General features: G+C 40.4%; 1 protein-coding gene across 1 annotated transcript; it reads right to left on the bottom strand.

Moving 5' to 3' along the window:
- Nucleotides 1-110: 110 nt before the first annotated feature.
- ppic (peptidylprolyl isomerase C) lies at nt 111-13,141 on the bottom strand. The gene is given in 5 exon segments (NM_001292170.1): nt 111-812; nt 4,126-4,310; nt 4,798-4,891; nt 9,223-9,336; nt 12,748-13,141. Coding segments are annotated over 5 exon segments (639 nt in total). The 5' UTR covers nt 12,862-13,141; the 3' UTR covers nt 111-680.
- Nucleotides 13,142-19,021: the final 5,880 nt, after the last annotated feature.

The following is a 19,021-nucleotide window of genomic DNA, read 5'->3' as shown; positions in this document are numbered from 1 at the left end:
GCATATTTAATCACGCCTCCTTCAACAAATAGGCTGCAAGTTGTTTTCAGAGGTTAATTTTAGGATCAGTGTTTTACGGTCTTACAGTGAAGAGTTAATACTGACAACAAAAATGAAATCCAATTTATTCAGCAGGCAAATTCATCACAGGGCAAGTACACAATAGATGTTTCTACTTAGCTGGAATTTTTGAGAACACTGTTTAAATAGCTGTTTGCGATTATCTAACAAAAACGTTTGGGGGAAACTGTACATTTTTCATTGTAATTCATCTTCTGACATTATTTTGCAAGTGTATCTTGGACAAGTTTGTATAGTGTTAAAATGTATAATTAAAATACAAGTTCTGTGAAATACCCTTTCCTGAGTCAGGCTAACATAACAAGAGAGATGCTGGAATGTATGATTAAAAATACAGTTAAGAATATTCTGCAAGCTTTACAATTGCATTGAACATACAGTATGTAATAAGTAAATAGTACTCATTCAGTAATGTCTGTGCTAGAGTCTTCTAAATGTACCAAATTGCTTTTTACTTAGGAAGCCAGATCTCGTTTTGAAAAGAATCACTTGGGTGCACCAGCGTTATCAAACGCCGCTTGATCAATGCAACCACTCTGTCTTCTCCGCAAATCTCCCATCTTACTCCTACACAATGTTGTGTGTGGTATTCTATTCTCTTACTGGTCAGCATCCACTTCAACCACAAAAGGCTCTTTTACATCTATCTTGCCACTATTTGCTATCACACAGTCTTCAAGAGGTCTGTTTTCAGCATTTGTTTCCCGAAGTTCTACCATGTGCACCACAGACTAGAAAAGCAATGAGACAAATAGTTAGTTGTAGTTTTCTGGAAGATTTATTGATTTCATATTTTTCATTTTGCTGCCAAAATTCTACATGAACCAGCCATGAATCATTTGGTTTCTACTACTGATTACCGAATTCGGATAATTGTTCACAAGTTCAGATGAAGGTCACCTGTTCAATCTGATGAAAAATTAGGGATCATTCTTGTTTGTAATCCCCATTTATGCCTCATCTGTCAATGTACTTAGAGAGTCCAAGCTACAGGCATGCCAGTTATTACTTCTGTTGGATACATTGCAGTTGTGTTGCTGGAGTTTGGCTTTTTGCTTTTTTTGTTTGAATTAGCAAATATCTGTTAAATGATTCGTTTCCCAAGACCTTTAATATCAAGATTATGCTTCTATCCCTATTATCTTCCACATAACGACTGGATGAGATGCACTTTCCAAAACTGAGGGAATCTGTTCCTCTTAGTATTTACCCTCTCCCTCCTCCAGTTAGCACCCAAAAGGCCTGCTCTTAGCAAATCTTTTAAGAATTATATCCCTCTGTTCTCCTTATGAGGTTAATGATGTGACATTCTGTGCTGCTTCCCTACAAGGGAAAAGTTTACCTCACTGGGCTGAGAAATGGCACAATCAAAGTACAAAATTGCAATGTAACTGCACGTCATTCAGCTGGTAGTCAGATCAGCTAGCAGCTTTTTCCACAAACTGGCCACTTTGTTTTCTCTGGTTTTGCCTCTCCTAGGCAGAGGCTGAGTGCCAGCAGTAGGAGTGCTGTGCAAGCATACACTTTGTGGAGTTTGGAGGATTCTCCCGGAAGCTGACTTGATGTACCATGGGCCTTTTTCACTCTTTCCTGATGATGTAACTGATTCAAAACATTGACAAGAACTTTAAATAAGTAATTGTATGGAATTGGTGATGGGGGGGAGGGGGAGAGACCAGAATTGCCACTATGCAGCAATGTTCAAAGGAGCCTAGGATTATTCATCACCAGGGAAATTCCAAGTCGAGTCACCTCTCGCCATCTCCAGCGAAGGTCTACTTTTACCACTAGAATGTCTCACCACCTCACTGCTTGAGTATTCGGTCCCATGAGCAGTGAGACAGATTTAAGAAACATTCTGGCTGAGGGCATCCTGGGGTTTGATGGTAAAATTTTGTGAATGATGGCCTTTCAGTCAACATTGCATTTAAACTTCAAAATATCCATGTGCCCTTTGTCCCAGGACACTGTGATTGACCAAGAAGTAAAGTTTTCCCTAAGCTGATGCTCTTGAGATATACATCTTGAACAGGTTACATTTATAGACTCTGCTGCCATCCTTTACCCTGATAAATGTTTCCCTTGTCGGGCAGAATGATTGTATTTGAAGGAAGGGCTGGAGTGGATGCGAATTCGTTCTGCCTGGTGCGTGGATACAAAAGCAAGGCTTTTTCTTTGCATGTACAGCCTCAATTTCAAAGCGTATACTTTAGTTCCTATTCTTTACTTAATGGAGCTTCAAACTGAGATGCTGTGTGGAAAATACCACTGTGGTGCATTATGCACTGAAAGGACAAGGATGCTGTCGAGTTCTCCTTGCAGAAAGGCATTGCAGAGCTGATAATGGTGTCACCAGAACCAGGAATTATTTTGTTCTCAATGCACCCCAGATGTGTAAAATATCACAGCAGATGCCACGAGCAGCAACAAGGTAGCTACATCCTCAGTAATAGAGCCTTCAACCAGACACTTCACGCGATCTCTGACAGGTGATATTACCTGGAAATGTATCTTATAGCAAGCTTCTAGAATAAAACATTGAGGATATCTGTAGCAGAAGTCAAGACGGCCACTTTCTCTTGATGGACTATTGATTTCCTGGAAAGCTATGTTCCAGTATGCATTTTGATTTCCCTCCTGCCATTTCCTGTTACTACTCCAAGGATCATTCACAAGATGTGATTGCAAGAAATCACTGTGGAGAGTCAGATCTGACCCAACTCCCCCTTTCCTCTTTCTCTCTCTCTCGCTCTCTCTTTCCCTTTCTCTCTTTCTCGCTCTCTGCTCCCTTCTCCGAGCTTACATTTAATGAATTGGCTTTTGAGTGAAATAATCTACTGGTGAGAGGTTTTCTTATTTCCAGAAAGTCATTCCCCTAACCGAAACCTCATGGTGCTAACTAAAAAAGTTCTCCTGGAGCCATGATTTACCCCTACAACTTTTCAGTTGTGAAAGTCGGGTCGTCTCTTACCCACAAATCTTGCTTTCTAAAGGTCTTTTTCTCAACATAGGGCAGCTGTGCTTGATTAAAGGTGATTTAATCCCATTTTGTGGAAATGGGATTAAAACTCTAAAGCACTGCCACGATCTAACAAACTATCGGAGCAAGCATGATAGACCAGGTACCTTACTCTTGAACCTAGGTCATGATATGATATGCTGCGTGGCCATATGAACAGCTATTGTGAAAATAATCTATGTTTATACAAAAAAAATCTTTAACTGGATAATTAACTGTGTGTATTACCTTCCAAAACTGGAGATAGGTATGAAATCTCCACATCTTCCAGCCCATCTTGCCTTCCTTTACACATAACCTTAGTCATACATAGATTTCGTACATAGTCTTGCTCTTCCATCATTTATCCTGAATTTAACAAGACAGCATCTACCTGTTTCTGTTTTTACCCAGTCTTACTGACCCTCAGCACAACCTAGGCATAAAGATCGATCCTCAGCTGACTTTCTTACCCTGAATCTGGTCCCTGACCACATCTGGTCCACCTCTGCCACATCACCCACCTCCAACCATACCTCACATCTGACACAGGTGAACCCTTATCCACGCATTCGTCACCTCCCACCTCAATTTGTCAAATGCCCTCCTTGTCCGTCTCCCCAGCTCCACCATTCATAACATCCAATTACTGTTATTCAAAACTCCAGCATCGCTATTCTCACTCATACCAAACTCGGCACCCCCATCACCCCAGCCAGTTCTAGTCAAGCTCAACTGGTTCCCTATTGCAGAATGGATTAACTTCAAGATCCTCACACTCATGTACAAAGCACCTCCCCACCTTGCCCCCTCCTTGTCAGTCTTCAGATCCCAATAAAGACCTTCCTCTTCTACCGTGCCTGAAGCCCCCTCCTCTCTCTCCCTGGCCTGGCTTCAAACTCCACCACTGTTAAGTATTCCGAGACACTACCTTGTGTGATAACCTCGCTACATAAATGCAAGTTGTTGTTGTACTTAAATAAAATTTGTTCTGGAGAACACAATTGTAAACTGTAATCAGTCATGTAAAAAGAAATGCAAGTTACCATTCCAGCAATAACTTTTCCAAACACAACATGCTTCCCATCGAGCCAGGTTGGTTTGATCAATGTAATAAAAAATTGGGAACCATTGGTATCTGGTCCTGCATTAGCCATGCTGATCCAGCCAACTCCATAGTGTTTCAGCTTGAAGTTTTCATCTGGAAATGTCTTGCCGTAGATACTTTTCCCTAGAATATCAAAAATATTGTGCAAAGTGTCAGGTGCATTGGTGAGACACGATTGCACTTTAGTGCCAGACATTTGAGAAATCTAACTCTAAAAATATATAACTAACAAGCCAAGATTAACACTTCGGGATGCCCTCCCTGCATGAAAGGTGCTACATAAATGTAAATTTGTATCGCATCATTACTTGTCTCGCTGTTTTTAAGTCTCGCTTTAAAACCTACCTCTTCAACCATGCCTAAGGTCACCTCCCCTTTCCTCCCTCTCTTGCTCAGCATCTAACCCTGTCTTTGAAAGCCTCTTGAGAAGTTATCCTACATGAAGCACACTATATAAATGCCAAGTTCGCACACAAAATAAACAGTCACATAATTTTACTGTGAAGTGTTTTAAGCCGGCTCGACAATGTGAAAAGGCGCTATATCAAATACTAATGTTGTTATTACCTACAGTAACTTAAAACAATTAAACTTCATGGACAATAATTACCTCCTGTCCCATCTCCAATTGTAATATCTCCACCCTGTATTAAGAAATCCTTGATCACACGATGAAACTTGCTCCCTTTGTAACCAAATCCTCTCTGGAAAAATAAGAATGTTTGTTACTACAAACACTAAGGTATCTTTTAAGTAACTGCTTTAATTTTAGAAATGATCTGAATCTTGCTTGAGTGGAACATCCGCAGGGTCCAAAATACAATATATACTGAAAAGATTTTTTTTTAAATGCATGTTTGAGCTGTAGCTACCAGTCATAATACAATAGGCGTTTGTATATTAAACAATGTTTATGATATGAAGTTTGACAGACAGCTTTCAATGAGACGCTATGCATTCCGGGGCAGGGCGAAACGTTAGGCTTACTCCACACCCCTCTGTTTACCCAGCAATAAGTAGGAACCCGATTGTTAGTCAACTGGCAGATCGCTTTACTGGGGGTAATAATCCCTTTTTAATAAAATAAGAATATGGTCACTCAATCCATGACTGTTTGTGGGACGCTGCTGTTGTGTGCAATTGGATGCCGCATTTCGACCACAAAGTATATAGTCAATTCAGTTTATAGTATATTCTGTGAAGTGCTTTGAGACGTCTCGAAGACGTGATAACGCACTATGTCAAATGCAACGATTATTATTAAAAACTCAAGCAGTACCCCAATACACAATCTGAGGTCCCCAAGCCTTAGCTCTTGCCAACATGTGCCTAATACTCTGGTAGGAGGTAAGCAGGATGCATCCCTCTGGGGAGAGAGTGCACATTCCATTCCAAACACAGGAATTTTCATGCATAGATGGCATGCATGGAACACTTAATTTATTTTGGATATTTTCAAGCATAGTGATGGTTTTCTGCATTTCTCAGATACCAAGACAAATCTAAAAATAAGATAACAAAATTAACCCTGGAACTCTAATGAAGTGTGATGCTAGGTTTTGAATATATTGAGCAGCTGCTCTTTGGGGGATTTTCACCAGGGTTTCAGTAAAGTGAAATGATGCGGATGGACATTTTCATCCTGTGACCACTTAAACTGAAAAACACAGAGCAGTAAAATTGTAGATTTCTGTCCTTCCAAACGTGTCTGAAGAGAGCATTTTCAGCCCTATCACTCCTGGGTGAGGCAGTGCTGGGAGCAATTTGAGATGATAACAGAACCACAGGCTTAGGTATAAGTTGTTTTCCCCTATAGCATACTGGTACCAATAGGCTAATTAACACCTGTGACAACTGATTTAGTAAAGAAAATAGGGTTGGGTTTTCCTTATAACTGCCCTGTTGTAAACCTAGACTACTATTTATTTAGCTTACTACTGTAGAAAATGATGCACACTCCTCAAGTACATTACAATGGAAATGAGGTTTGCAGAGACACGCACCATCATCTTCATTCTGATCTTCCAAAAGGAGACTGAGCAACATAGTCAAGGATATTAGGGATGAGAAATTTCACTTCCACTAAATTTTGTTGCTTTGAGGATCTAGGCTGCTTGTGGTGTGTTCCGCATGGGTGGTGGTCCTAGCTGGACAAGCAGGAGGAAACTTGCCAGGCAGTGCTGCTAATAGCAAACACTTTAGCTGGTTAAACTCCAACAGTACTCCAACGCATATTCTGGGGGAGGAGGCCAGCCTTGGCCCTTGCTAACCTGCGCCTAATATTTTCCAGAATTAGGTAAGAAGGATGTGTCCCACTAGGGAGAATGCATATTCCATTCCAGACACATCATTTTCCATGTGTATGTGGCTTTCATATGTGGCACTCCCAGTCATGGTTGCTTGTAGGTGATGTGTTTCCACGTGTGTCAAATGCCCAGCAGACCAAAAAATAACTAGTTTAGCAGTTTTGAGGATCTGCTCTTATTCAGATGTGTTCCCCATTGATGGGGAGGAATTCCACCTGGGTCTAGACTTACTAAGATTTTAGTGTAAAAAATTACAAAAAAGACTTACTAAGATTTTAGTGTAAAAAAATTGGCAAATTAATGTATTCAGTATTTGAAGTCTGTTTTCTTATAAAACATATAATAAAATATAAAACATACAGAAACTGTCAAAAACTAAAGCTGTATTTAAAAGTTTGCCAAATTTTAAAGGCTCTGAAATTCTACATAAATAGTGCAAATCTAGATCCAGGTGAAATGTCTCCCCTATAAGCTTACATTGCCAAAGTTACTGGATGTAGATGGAGGTAGGAGCTAAATTCCTTCAAGATAGAGGTAGATAAATATTTGTTAGGTCAGGGTATTAAGGGATACGGGGCAAGGGAGAGTAACTGGACTTGAGGTATAGATCAACCATGATCTTATAAAATGGCGGAACAGGCTCGAGGGGCTGAATAGCCTACTCCTGTTTCTATGTCTATGCACCTACACTTAGAGTTAAGATGAATTTCATTCCCTTCTGTCTCTCACTTGAAGTTTTCAGTTCATCATTACCGGATTTGAGGAAACAAAGAGGGGAATGAACGTTGTATCAACAATGATCTGACCTTAGACAAGTGTCTTCAGCCTTCTTTGTAAGCATGATACAATGTTTGACTAAATGTGCTAGAGACATCTAGTGGCACAATATCAATACTGCAGTAACCTTTACTTTTATTTTATTGACAGGCTGTTCAGTTTGGACACCTTTTGATCCAGTCTAATTGGGAATGTCAACCATTTATTGGATACTCGAACATACGATTAGATCTGATACTGGCGAAATTAGACTGTCTGATGGAAAAAATCATGTAGAAAAATAAATGATACTGAAGGTTAAACATATGGAGACATTGATTAATAAAATATGTAAAACAAATAATGAATCCATTTAAAAGAAACATTAAAGGACACATGCTTAAACAAAATGTTTCTAAAAATAGACTGATTATCAAAACAATATATTTTAACCACACAAAGAATGGTGTAATATTTTACTGTATGAAGATTTATGCCACTATCTTCAGACATTTGCGGGTAAAAATTCCACTTGTGTTTAGATTCATTCTTTGTTTTAGCATTTTCTGAGTTTGTCAGAATTTGACAAATTCTTGAATACAGACTTAATTTTAAACGGTTTTAAGTTCTTTTGAGAACTACAGAAAAGTGGCATCAAAGACTGAAGTCAATAATTTAGCAAATTCATAGCACTCTGAGATGTTGAGAAAATAGTGTGAATCCAGACACCTCTGGTGGAATATATCCCCATTAATCTGAACCAAAGAATTTTTGGGAACATAAAAAATTCTACGGGTCTAACATGTTTCTTTTGCTGTAATTGATCATAACCCCACCAAACTACCTTCTCACCATATCTCCCAGTTTTGTTTCATATTCCTTGGCTAGAGCTACAATATGAGAAATTATTTTTCACACTTTCCACAAGTACCCATAAAATACCATTCCTAGTAACCATACTCAACTAAGACTCAAAGTAAGGCCTTTGGATTTTAAACATATACAATTCCGCCTGTATACAGCTTGTCAAACTGCCTTTTTTGGTAGTATTCATTACACCCCACCCCGCCACCCTCAAAAAAAATCAGGACTTTTGAATTATTAGTCAAGGCTGATATTCCAGTCTGCTAGGTAAACAGAGCTATATGCAGTAAGGAAACTTGCCTAAGGTTTCACCCAGGCCGGGTATTAAACTTGCGAAGCGAGTGCATTATTCACTACACTACGGCACTCCATGTAAAGATAAACTCCCTATAAAGTCTAAGAGATATTATTCAGACACAACTTTAAATTAACTGTTCACAAGCATCCTAATTATTTGTACAGAATGCAGTGGAATATCAGAGAGCTCAGAGGCTACATGTATATAAAGAGGGTGAAGGATTACCTCCCTCACAGATTATTCAGTAATCCTAGCCTATCCATGAGACACACGAAAGAATCCCAAGATTAAAGTACCTTCTACAGGATAACTCTTCTTTCAAGTGGATACAGTTGTGTTTAGTCTCAGGTCCCTTTGTCCAACACCACGACTCACAGAACACTTATGATGCACCTCATAATATATTCACTTAAATGTACATTGTATACTGGTACCATTTTGAGACACTGGGGTCTATTGTGCATCATGGGTAAACCATGTGTTAACATGTGTATAGTGCGACTTATGTAAAGAATGTGTAAGTGGATTTGTACAGAGGAAATTACAGGTACTGTTAATTATGTAATTAACAATTATTTTCATTGGATTATTATGGAATTAAGGGTGCCTATAATTCCCTCTGTACACATGGTTTACAAATGATTTACACATGGAGCATAAAACACATACCTCATGAGGTACTTAATGGACCTAGGTGTAAAAATGTTTTTAAATAATTTACAACCATTTTACAAATTTCTGCTGGCTAAATGATCCACAGCGAGATAATTAACAGAATTACAGAGATTAGGGGAAATGGAAAGCATCTTACCTCACCAGTTGCTAGAATAATAAAGTTTTCTACAGTCTTTGGAACAACTCGACCAAATAAACCGATGATAATTCTTCCGACATCTTTATCACCGATTTGAATATCGAAGAATACCTAGAAACAAAGGAAACTTCCATTAGTGCAGAAGCTCAATAAACATTTTTTTGCTGCTGGTGTACTGAACAGGAGGTGACATAAGTATACAACAGATAATGGCTTTAATGTGCAGCTGAAGGGGACACTAGAATTCAATAGAATTTTACATTTATATAGTGCCTTTCACATCAGGAGGACATCCCATGGCGCTTAACAGTCCTGGCTTGACATCTGAGGTGAGGGTGGGAATCAAGGGAGTTGGACAACAAATCTTCACAAACTCCCAAACATTCCTAATACACGGATTGTAAGGTTGTAAATGTTCAGGTAAAAAGACAAAGTAAAACAAACAACTAAAACGTGTACAGTAAACCACTGATAACTCGATCCAGGCTTAACTTGTTACTACCACTTAAGTCATCGTGCTGTCAAGATCTCGGTCACATTTATTTATGCATTTCATACAGATGCCCAATTTGCGACTCCGGATAGCTCCTCACTGAGCCCTTTTCCCTCAGCGTGACAAGTTGGCAGAAGTTTACTGTATCTCGTTACACAAAAATCCTGTGGTTTGTAGGAAATAAACCACTATATTGCACCAGCTGCATAACTCCACGGGCATGAGTGATCTGCACTGCCCTATAACACCAAACATCACTAGCTGTGAGGTGCATTCTATTTATGCAATTATTTTTTCAAGTATTCATTTTCTGTTCACTACTTCATGGCCTGTTCCATGTCCCCCATCCAGCCCGCCCCACCATCGACGGTCAGGCCTTCAATCTTTCTGCCCCCACCCTATGAAACTCCATCCCACATTCCCTTCTTGCCTCCTTCAAGACCCTCAAAACCCTCCTCTTCAGTACCACTACCACAATTATTTGGAAACCAACATCTACATCTGTAAAAATCCTTTGATCCCTTCAAAATTAACCAACTAATAATTTCTGCTTGACTCTTTATGTGGCGGGCTTTGGAAGACTTCTTGTCTAAGTTTTGAAAGGGTGGTTGCATTAGTGTGTGTTTAATGAAGTCAAGAAGTGTAGAATTTTTCCTAAATCCTACTTAAAAAGATCAAAAAGATACCACAAGTACAGGTCAAAATGTCAAAAATATTTCAGAACTATAATTAGCTCCACTGGACCATGTTGCTCTAGATTTGATATATAATGAAAATGTTCATGTTCACTTTCTTTAAAATAGTCACATAGTTGATAATTATTGGTCATGCTTGTCTGTGGAGACTGTTCACCACTAAATGCACATCCAACTGGTTGAACAGCCATACTTTTTCAATCTGCAGAGCTTGGGAGAGGTCAGAACTATAAGCAGTTCTTTTAATCATCCTTCAGATGAGACACTAAATTGAGGCTCCATTTATCTTGTTTAGGTGGGTGTTAAAAGATCCCACAACACCATTCAAAAAGAAAAGGGAGTTTTGCCTAGTGTCCTGTTCAACAATCGCCCAAATAAAAAAAATTGGTCAATCACTTCATTCATGTTTGTGGGTTATTGCTGTGTGCCAGTTGGTTGTCAGATTCAATCACAAGTCAGTCACTGCACTTTACAGTATATCCTGTAAAACACTTCGGGATGTCCTCCTGGAGTGAAAGACACTATATCAAATGGAAGTATTATTATTATTAATTCCATGGATTATGTACTATGTTGTATTGTAATTCATAACCCTTTCAATCCCCATAGGGTACATTCTGTTATCTCCTTTGAACTTTGGAGGCACATAAAATAGGAATGATAGAAAAGGAGTAGATCCTGCTCTATCCATATATGATCTAAGAACTATTGAAATCTCGTAACTATAATCAAATTTAGAGAAGAAAGACCACAAATTAGCATACGACTGACCAGTTAGGTTAACAGGTTTGCTCAGAGGGGTTGTAAAAACACTGAAGCCATAAAGTACTCTGGCCAAACTGAATGTTGTACATGACATACATCTCTGGGTGCTGCAACAAAAGTAGACCACCTGGGCCTAGAAGTGATGCGCAAGGGAGCAATAAGACTGGTACCCTGTTTTAGAGGGATCGGCTATGAGGAATGATGAGCGCACGTGTCTGAGAGAGGACATTATTGGAGGTATTTAATATGTTTAACATAATAGAGTAAGTAAACAAATTCAGGGTAAGTGTGAAAGGCAAGTTTAGGACTGACGCCAAGAAGTGTTTCTTTGCACAGGTGGTTATCAACCATTGGAATTGGTTACTGGACTCACTTACAAAACAGTTGATGCTATAATAGGCAGCCGATAGGACTGATATTCTGAAGCAATGAGATAAAATAGGCCAAAGCAATTTTTTCCCAAGATTAGTAATAGTAATAATAATCCTTGCATTTGCTATAACACCTTACCACTTCGTCGAGATGTTTCATACACTTCATAGAATAAATACTGTAGGGTGGATTGAATGTGTATTATGTGGGCGAACACTCTTGCTGAAGCCTATTCAGCTCTCACACTTGGATTCAGATTGCACCAGAATTATGGAAAGTGATACAAGTCTGATAATGATCATCATATCCTCAAAATGTAAGTTTTTGTGGATTGGAGGAGCGCAGTCCTAATTTCGGAAACCTTTGGACACGCGTAACAACACACCGCTTCACCCTGGCATGGTGCGTAAGTTTAGCAATTCTGACATATTTCTGTGATTTGAAGCTTTTTCTGTGTGTGATTGTACCACGCAAAAGAAAAAAGTTGCTCGCCGGACACCTGTTCTGTGAAAATAGTTTTCGTTGCTTTAAAAGCTCCTCACTTTTCTTCCCCTCTCTCAAACGTTCAAATGAGCACGTTGTTTAAATCACGCTCCTGAATCTCGAATTGTAAAATCAACCTGGAGTTTGGCTCAAGTCTTCAAAGATTCAAAACCTGGCCCGAATCTGTCGCTGAATCCTGTTGGCTCTGGTCATACTTTCCCCTGGTTACAGCAAGAAAGGTTTCCTCTGATCCAAGTGGAAATGAAGATTAAGAGTAAACAGTAATACGTGGCAAACATCAGGGGTCACACCACCACATAATTACACCAGATGAGGAGGAGAGCTGGACAGAGCTCCCCTCCTTTACGCACGTCTCACGCAAAACTTTTAGGATCTTAAAACATAAAAGGGGGAGAGGGAGGGGGAGGGCTAAGATTGTCTCCCACTGAGGGGTTCAGGGTAGTGCAATAGAGCCAAAGGAGAGGCAAAGTGGGGTGGGATGGGGGGGGAAGGGGGACAAGCGGTGCAGCTGTTACTGGGAGTCGGGATAATGATTGATGAGTGTCAGTCAGTCTCTCAGAGGCTGCAGTGCAGGCGGTGGGGAGGGGGGGGGGGGCTGTCCTGCTCTGCCTCCCTGTGCCCTGGGCTCCCCTCCTCTCCCCTCCCCTCCCCTCCTGTCCCCTCTCTTGGCTGCGGCAGAAGGCGCACACTCACCTTTGCTGTGACCCTCGCCCCCCTCCTCTTCCCGGCCGCCGCGCACACGGCTGTGTCCGGAAAGAGAGCCGCGGATGTCACAGCGATCAGGAAGGAGAGCAGCTGTGTCCTCATGTTGGCTGCAGCAGCGGGAGGTACTGCACTGATCTCACAGCACAGAGCAGAGCAGCACAGAGCAGAGCAACACACAGCAGCACAGCACAGAGCAACACAGAGCAGAGTAGCACAGCACCAGCGCAGCACAGAGCAGCACAGCACAGAGCAACACACAGCAGCACAGCACAGAGCAGAGCAGCACAGAGCAGCACAGCAACACACAGCAGCACAGAGCAGAGCAATACACAGCAGAGCAGAGCAGCACAGAGCAGAGCAACTACACACACACACACACACAGTGAGGGCAGTCCAACCCCAACCCAACCCCGACCCCGCCTCCACACAGGGAAAACAGCACAAACATGGCACAACTCCCAGAAATCTGCTCCACCCACCCCCTCAACCAGAGGAAGGATGTGTTCGCAACTGCGTTTCCACCTCGGAGATCATCTCATGCTTTTTTTTTGGGGTCGACTTGGGGGGTGGGAGGGGGAGAGGTGAGGGGTGGGGGGGGGGGGGGGGTTGGAGGAAAAAGTTGTGTTCCCATCAGTGCAGCAGTGAAATGTCTCTTCCTTTTTTGGGCTGAATCACAGTCATGCATTTCACCCCAATGATTCACTGCTGTGGTTTCACTTTGCCCAAGAATAACACTTTGGGAAAATGAGGCGGATTAACAAAACAAGTTCTGTTATGTTTTGCTGCCATTTCCTCAGCTAATGTTTATTTGACTGTAAGTCACTGTGGAAGGAACCTTCTCGAAACATAGGACTGAATCACCCTGGACCCCAAAATAGAGTTGAGTCGAATCTTCTAGATGTCTCAAAGCGCTTCACAGAATAAATGTGGCGTATACCCAAACTGTGTACTCTGTAATGATTTATACTTGAGCGTGCATCTGATACGCCCCCAGCTGTACACGAAAAACACCTTTTAACATAATAAATATTAATCAGTGCATTTGACATTGTGCCTTGTCCTGTAAGTCCTGTAGCTCAGTGGTTAGAGCACTCGCTTTGCAAGTGAGAGACCTGAGTTCAAGTCCAGGCAGGGCGAGACCTTGGGCAAGTTTCCTTACTCCACACGCCTAATAATAATCCCTCCAAAACCAAAAACAATAATAAATTGGTCATTTTCAATCTACGACTGTTTGTGGGACATTGCTGTGCGCAATTGGCTGCCGCGTTCGCCCACAAATATACAGTCAATTCACTTTACAGTGTGTTCTGTGAAGCACTTTGGGACGTCCTCCCGACGTGAAAAGCGCTATATCAAATGCAAGGATTATTATTATTATTATTATTATTATGAAAACATTTCAAAGTGCCTTCCAGAGATCTTCTGTCAAATGTAGTGAATGTGTGTTTCGAGGAGAATGCAACACCCAATTTGCCCACAGCAATGTCCCACAAACAGCTTTGAGGTGAATGATCTTTGTTTTCACACTGTGGCATTGTTGGCCAGCCCACCGGGAGAAACTCCTTTCATTTTGAATAGTGCTAGGGAATCTTTGATGGCCACCCGAACAGGCATACATACATAGGGTAGAAAGCAATGGCGGCTGATGACCTTTGTGACAGGTGAGGCAATCTATGCGTTTGCCTAAACAAGTTACCTTGTTCGCATAGCAACTGTCCCTTCGCGCACGTGCAATATCTTTAGTTGCTGGTCAAACTTTCCCTCTCTCACCCACCCACTTGCTCACTGGTCTACTGGTCCCATGTTGGGACTCGCTCTCTGGTTGGGCCCATTTTCCCGAGCTCTTGATAGGCCCGCTGGTCTCAGCTCCTGCAATGGTCTCACAATGCTTGCTGTGAGATCTAAAATATAGTAGTAAGAATCCTTGCATTTCACATAGTGCCTTATCACATCATTGAGATGCATCAAAGTGCTTCACAGAATATATTGTAAAGCGTGTGTATCTTGTGAGCCAAACATGGCAGCCAATTGTGCACAGCAGTGTCCCACAAACAGTCGTGGAATGAATGTCCACATTTTTTTTGGAGGGATTAGTACCCTAATCGACTAACAGCCAGGTTCCGATTTACAGCTAGGTAAACAGAGGTGTGTGCAGCAAGGAAACTTACCTAAGGACTCTAGGTGAGGTACAGTGTCTTGCTTATCTGACAAGCCATCACTGGAAAAATCTAAGAGATACAAAAAAAAAAAGGTCATTTCCATATTTCTAGCAAATCAGGTTGGTAAAGCAGAACACAATTAATGGTTGTTTGTGCTATCTTAGATTCACTCAAATATTAAAATATGATGAAAATGGATGAAATTTAAGCATTCTGAGAAAAACGTGAAAAATGTGAAAAACACTACAAAAATGCAAGTTGTTGCTGTTGAAATTAACAGTCAAAACTACTTTATATCCTGTGAAGCACTTTGAGGCATCTCGACAACATAAGTAGTATAACAAAAACAAGTATTACTATTATTAATAAATTCATTGAAATATATAAGATTTCATCTTGTACATATGAACAGAAAAAACAGAAAAATGAGAGGATAATTCAACTTGAAAGTCAATGGTATAATCTAGGGGTTGTTCAGGGTTCACTTCGTGTAGTGACTGAATAAAGACTGTGTTTGTTCTCAGACTCCTTCTGTATTGTGAATTAGGCCAACTATGGCGAGTGAAAAGGTGGGATCTGGGTCGCTGGGCTAACAAATTGGTTCAGGTGCTTCCCTTTGGTCACTGACTTGGGAAAAAAATCTCCATATGGGAAAATTGTAACTTTCAGGGATAAAACACTAAGTCATTTAAAAATAAAAGAATACTGAATAAACCCACGGGCCTTAGGAAAAACAATAAATGTGCAGTAGTATTGTATAACGTGAAAAGCATTAGCAGACTCGCTATTTGGGAGACACGAGCAGAAGAGGGTCTGAATATGTAAATGAAATGTTCAAACCGAGGTTGATGGATACCATGTCTGGAAACATTTGCTCTGACATTATATTAAAGTGGTGGTTAATAACAGTTTGCTATCCCCTTATGCTCGGATTTTGCTCTGCATTAATTCACCATTTCCCACAGATGCTGACAGAGAAATGGGGATTGAGTTGCTGCTGTTTAACGAAAGTTCCAACATTAGAAATGTGAGGTGGTTAGGATGGCTAACCTTGTTATAGTCAGGGTTAGCCTATTCCAATTCTTGGTCAACGAGGGAGAACAAGCATCTAAACACATTCTGTCACCCCAGCCCAAAGCTTTTCCGTCTGTATCATCTAGTTTCTGGGACAAACCATTTTAAAACACTATTTTAGCAGCTGTGGTTGAAGGTGTCACCACTATAACGTTGCATAAGTAACTCACTAGAAGTAACTGATATGTGGTTACCGACACACAACACATCTGACATTGAGATTAAGTTTATCACCGCAACAGTTTATTGAGAAACAACGTGAACGTCTTAACATATTGGAGATGTTCATTCACCTGTGAATATTCCAGTCTAATATACTTGTAATAAGGACACCATTGCTCACTAGAATTTTTTTTAAAAAAGTCAAAAACAGTTGGCGAGACATGTCCTTCGAGGAAATAATACATACATCAAATGATCTATTACTTCTACTCAAGTTAATCGATACCTCAGATTTTATACAAAGTAGAAACTGACTGCTAGTTAACGTGCATTATATGTGCTAAATTTTTGCAACGAGTAAAAAAACGATTCTAGGGTAACATACATGATATACTAACACTTCATTTTACGTGTAGGGCAAATCCCACACACAGTTTCCAAACCAGCAAAGCGTATGTGAATTAGTAAAGTTGTGTATTATACCAAATCATATCAGATATCAAAGATCTTGTATTTGCTCACAAATACACAGTCACTACATTTGACAGCATTGTGCAATGCTTTGAGACATCTCCAAGGGATAGGCACGGTATCAAATGGAAGAATTAGTTTATTCATTATCCTTAAACCTTTGCTGGTGGTGGGGGGGGGGGGGGGGGGGGGTACTCGCTAAAATAGCGAGAAAAGTACTACAAAAGTGACCCTTCTTCTATAATCATAAATCCCAAACTAACACATCGGCGGGGACTAGACATGTGTCTTCCATGATTCCACCCCATCGTGTGCTCTATCTCTTCACTCTGTTGACATGTTTAGGAAAAGTCTTCTGCACCAGCCTGTACCCCAGGCACCAACACCTCCAAACTGGGGGCTGCGACATCAAACATCCTCATAGGTGATACACACCTTAAATACTCGCCACAGAGGTGAGAATACTGCAGCGAGTACAGACTCTGTGGTGTTACCCCGTGTAACCTGCTTTACTTTACCAGTGGCTCAACCATCTCAGAAAACCATTCGGTTATTACCAGACTATACTGTACTTACTGTACCTCTGAAGTACCCAATTGCTTCACCAATTGCCGTGAAAACTACATGACATTGTGTGCAAATGCCAGCAACATGGAGTTAAATTCAATATCAAAAATGTGGAAGATAAGGAGTGGAACAGACCCTCTCCACCTGACCAACCCCCTCTACCTCTCACACACACCATCCATTACATTATTGGTGAAAGGGGGACGTCCCATCTCACACCGAAACAAAGTCAAATCATTATCATACCTGCTGGTTAAAGGTATGAAATCACAGCGATTCATTCCTCAGATATATATGGTGTTAATTGCAATTAATTTCATGCAGTGGCTTGAACTCGGGTCAAGTATCGTTCTTTGCTGATACAAATATTATTTTGATGGATGTGACAATCATCAGGATCAGTTCATAGTTGGGTGGATGAGGCTGAATGAAGCTCCGAAGTTATTTGTACATTTCTAGCTATATATATCTCAGCAATGTGCAGTGAAATATTCACGCTCTGTCCTGAATCAAAACAAGTTCACGCCATGTGCTCAATCGCTTTGGTTCAATATCTAAAAACTGTATTAAAAACAATCATAAATTATGCAAATACAATTCGCGAAAAAAAAGGGAGGGTGGAGGGGGAGTGACTGGGCTTCAGTTCAGTTCAAAAAAAAAGGTTAGAAAACAAATCTGTTTATTCTGGCGTTGCAGAAAGTAGAAACAAGAAAGTGAGAAAAACATTCCGGTTGATGCATTTCTGGGCATTCATTTCAGAGGAGTGTTTGCAGATAAATAATTCATCTCGAGTCAAATAGGATGGATGTTCAGCAGACAACTAGCTACACTATATTTAGGTGATATAGAGGCAACATAAAAACTACAGTACTGATGTTACCCAGATTTACTGAGTGGACTCCGAGCCCTGTGTTCGCTCTCACTGGCAAACCTCAAGTCTATTCTTAAATCGCACTTCAGAGATATTGAATCCGCCTTCTCTGTACTCTAATGCCATTGATCATCTCCCAAGTACAGCAATACCGTAATAACACGGTTTATGGAAATATTATGTTCTTTCTCCCTCTTAACCTGTGTTGTCACGATTAGAGTTGAACTAAACTAATATCAACTGATAAGCTGGAAAGGCTTCCCTCCGTGAAATGCACTTTATACATATAAACTGTACTGTGGTTGTGCTGTGCTTCAGTTCTGTCATCTCTTCCCCACTCTCCTTGTGGCCCTCCTGACCACAAGCTTGAATTTCTTTCTTTCTTTCTTTCTTTCTTTCTTTCTTTCTTTCTTTCTTTCTTTCTTTCTTTCTTTCTTTCTTTCTTTCTTTCTTTCTTTCTTTCTTTCTTTCTTTCTTTCTTTCTTTCTTTCTTTCTTTCTTTCTTTCTTTCTTTCTTTCTTTCTTTCTTTCTCTCTTTCTCTCTTTCTCTCTTTCTTTCTTTCTTTCTCTCTTTCTTTCTTTCTTTCTTTCTTTTTAGCTTTGAGACCTTTTAAGTATTGAAATGTTAAGTTCATGGCAGAAATTCGGGAACATTATTCAAATTCAGTCTCTTCTTGAAGACGGGGTCGTTTTAAGAACGAGGGAAAACTGGTTTCAAAATTAACGAGAGAATTTAAGCATTTTCCAAAGCCTGAGACGATTGCATATTTTAAGACAGTGGACCTTAAAATTCCGAAAACCTATTCAATCATCAACAATAAAGTGTATTAACAAGTGCTGCTCAATGTAGACCAGTACTGCTGCCACACAACCTGACCTTGAGGCTTCTCTCTGATTCAGGTTTTGACTGTTCAGATTTGTTTTTGTTATTGTTGAATTATTTACAATTTGAAGAGCA

This window comes from Callorhinchus milii, unplaced genomic scaffold, assembly GCF_018977255.1.
Source record: "Callorhinchus milii isolate IMCB2004 unplaced genomic scaffold, IMCB_Cmil_1.0 Scaffold1, whole genome shotgun sequence".
In the NCBI taxonomy this organism is placed as follows: domain Eukaryota; kingdom Metazoa; phylum Chordata; class Chondrichthyes; order Chimaeriformes; family Callorhinchidae; genus Callorhinchus; species Callorhinchus milii.
This window is presented reverse-complemented; position numbering and strand designations above follow the sequence as displayed.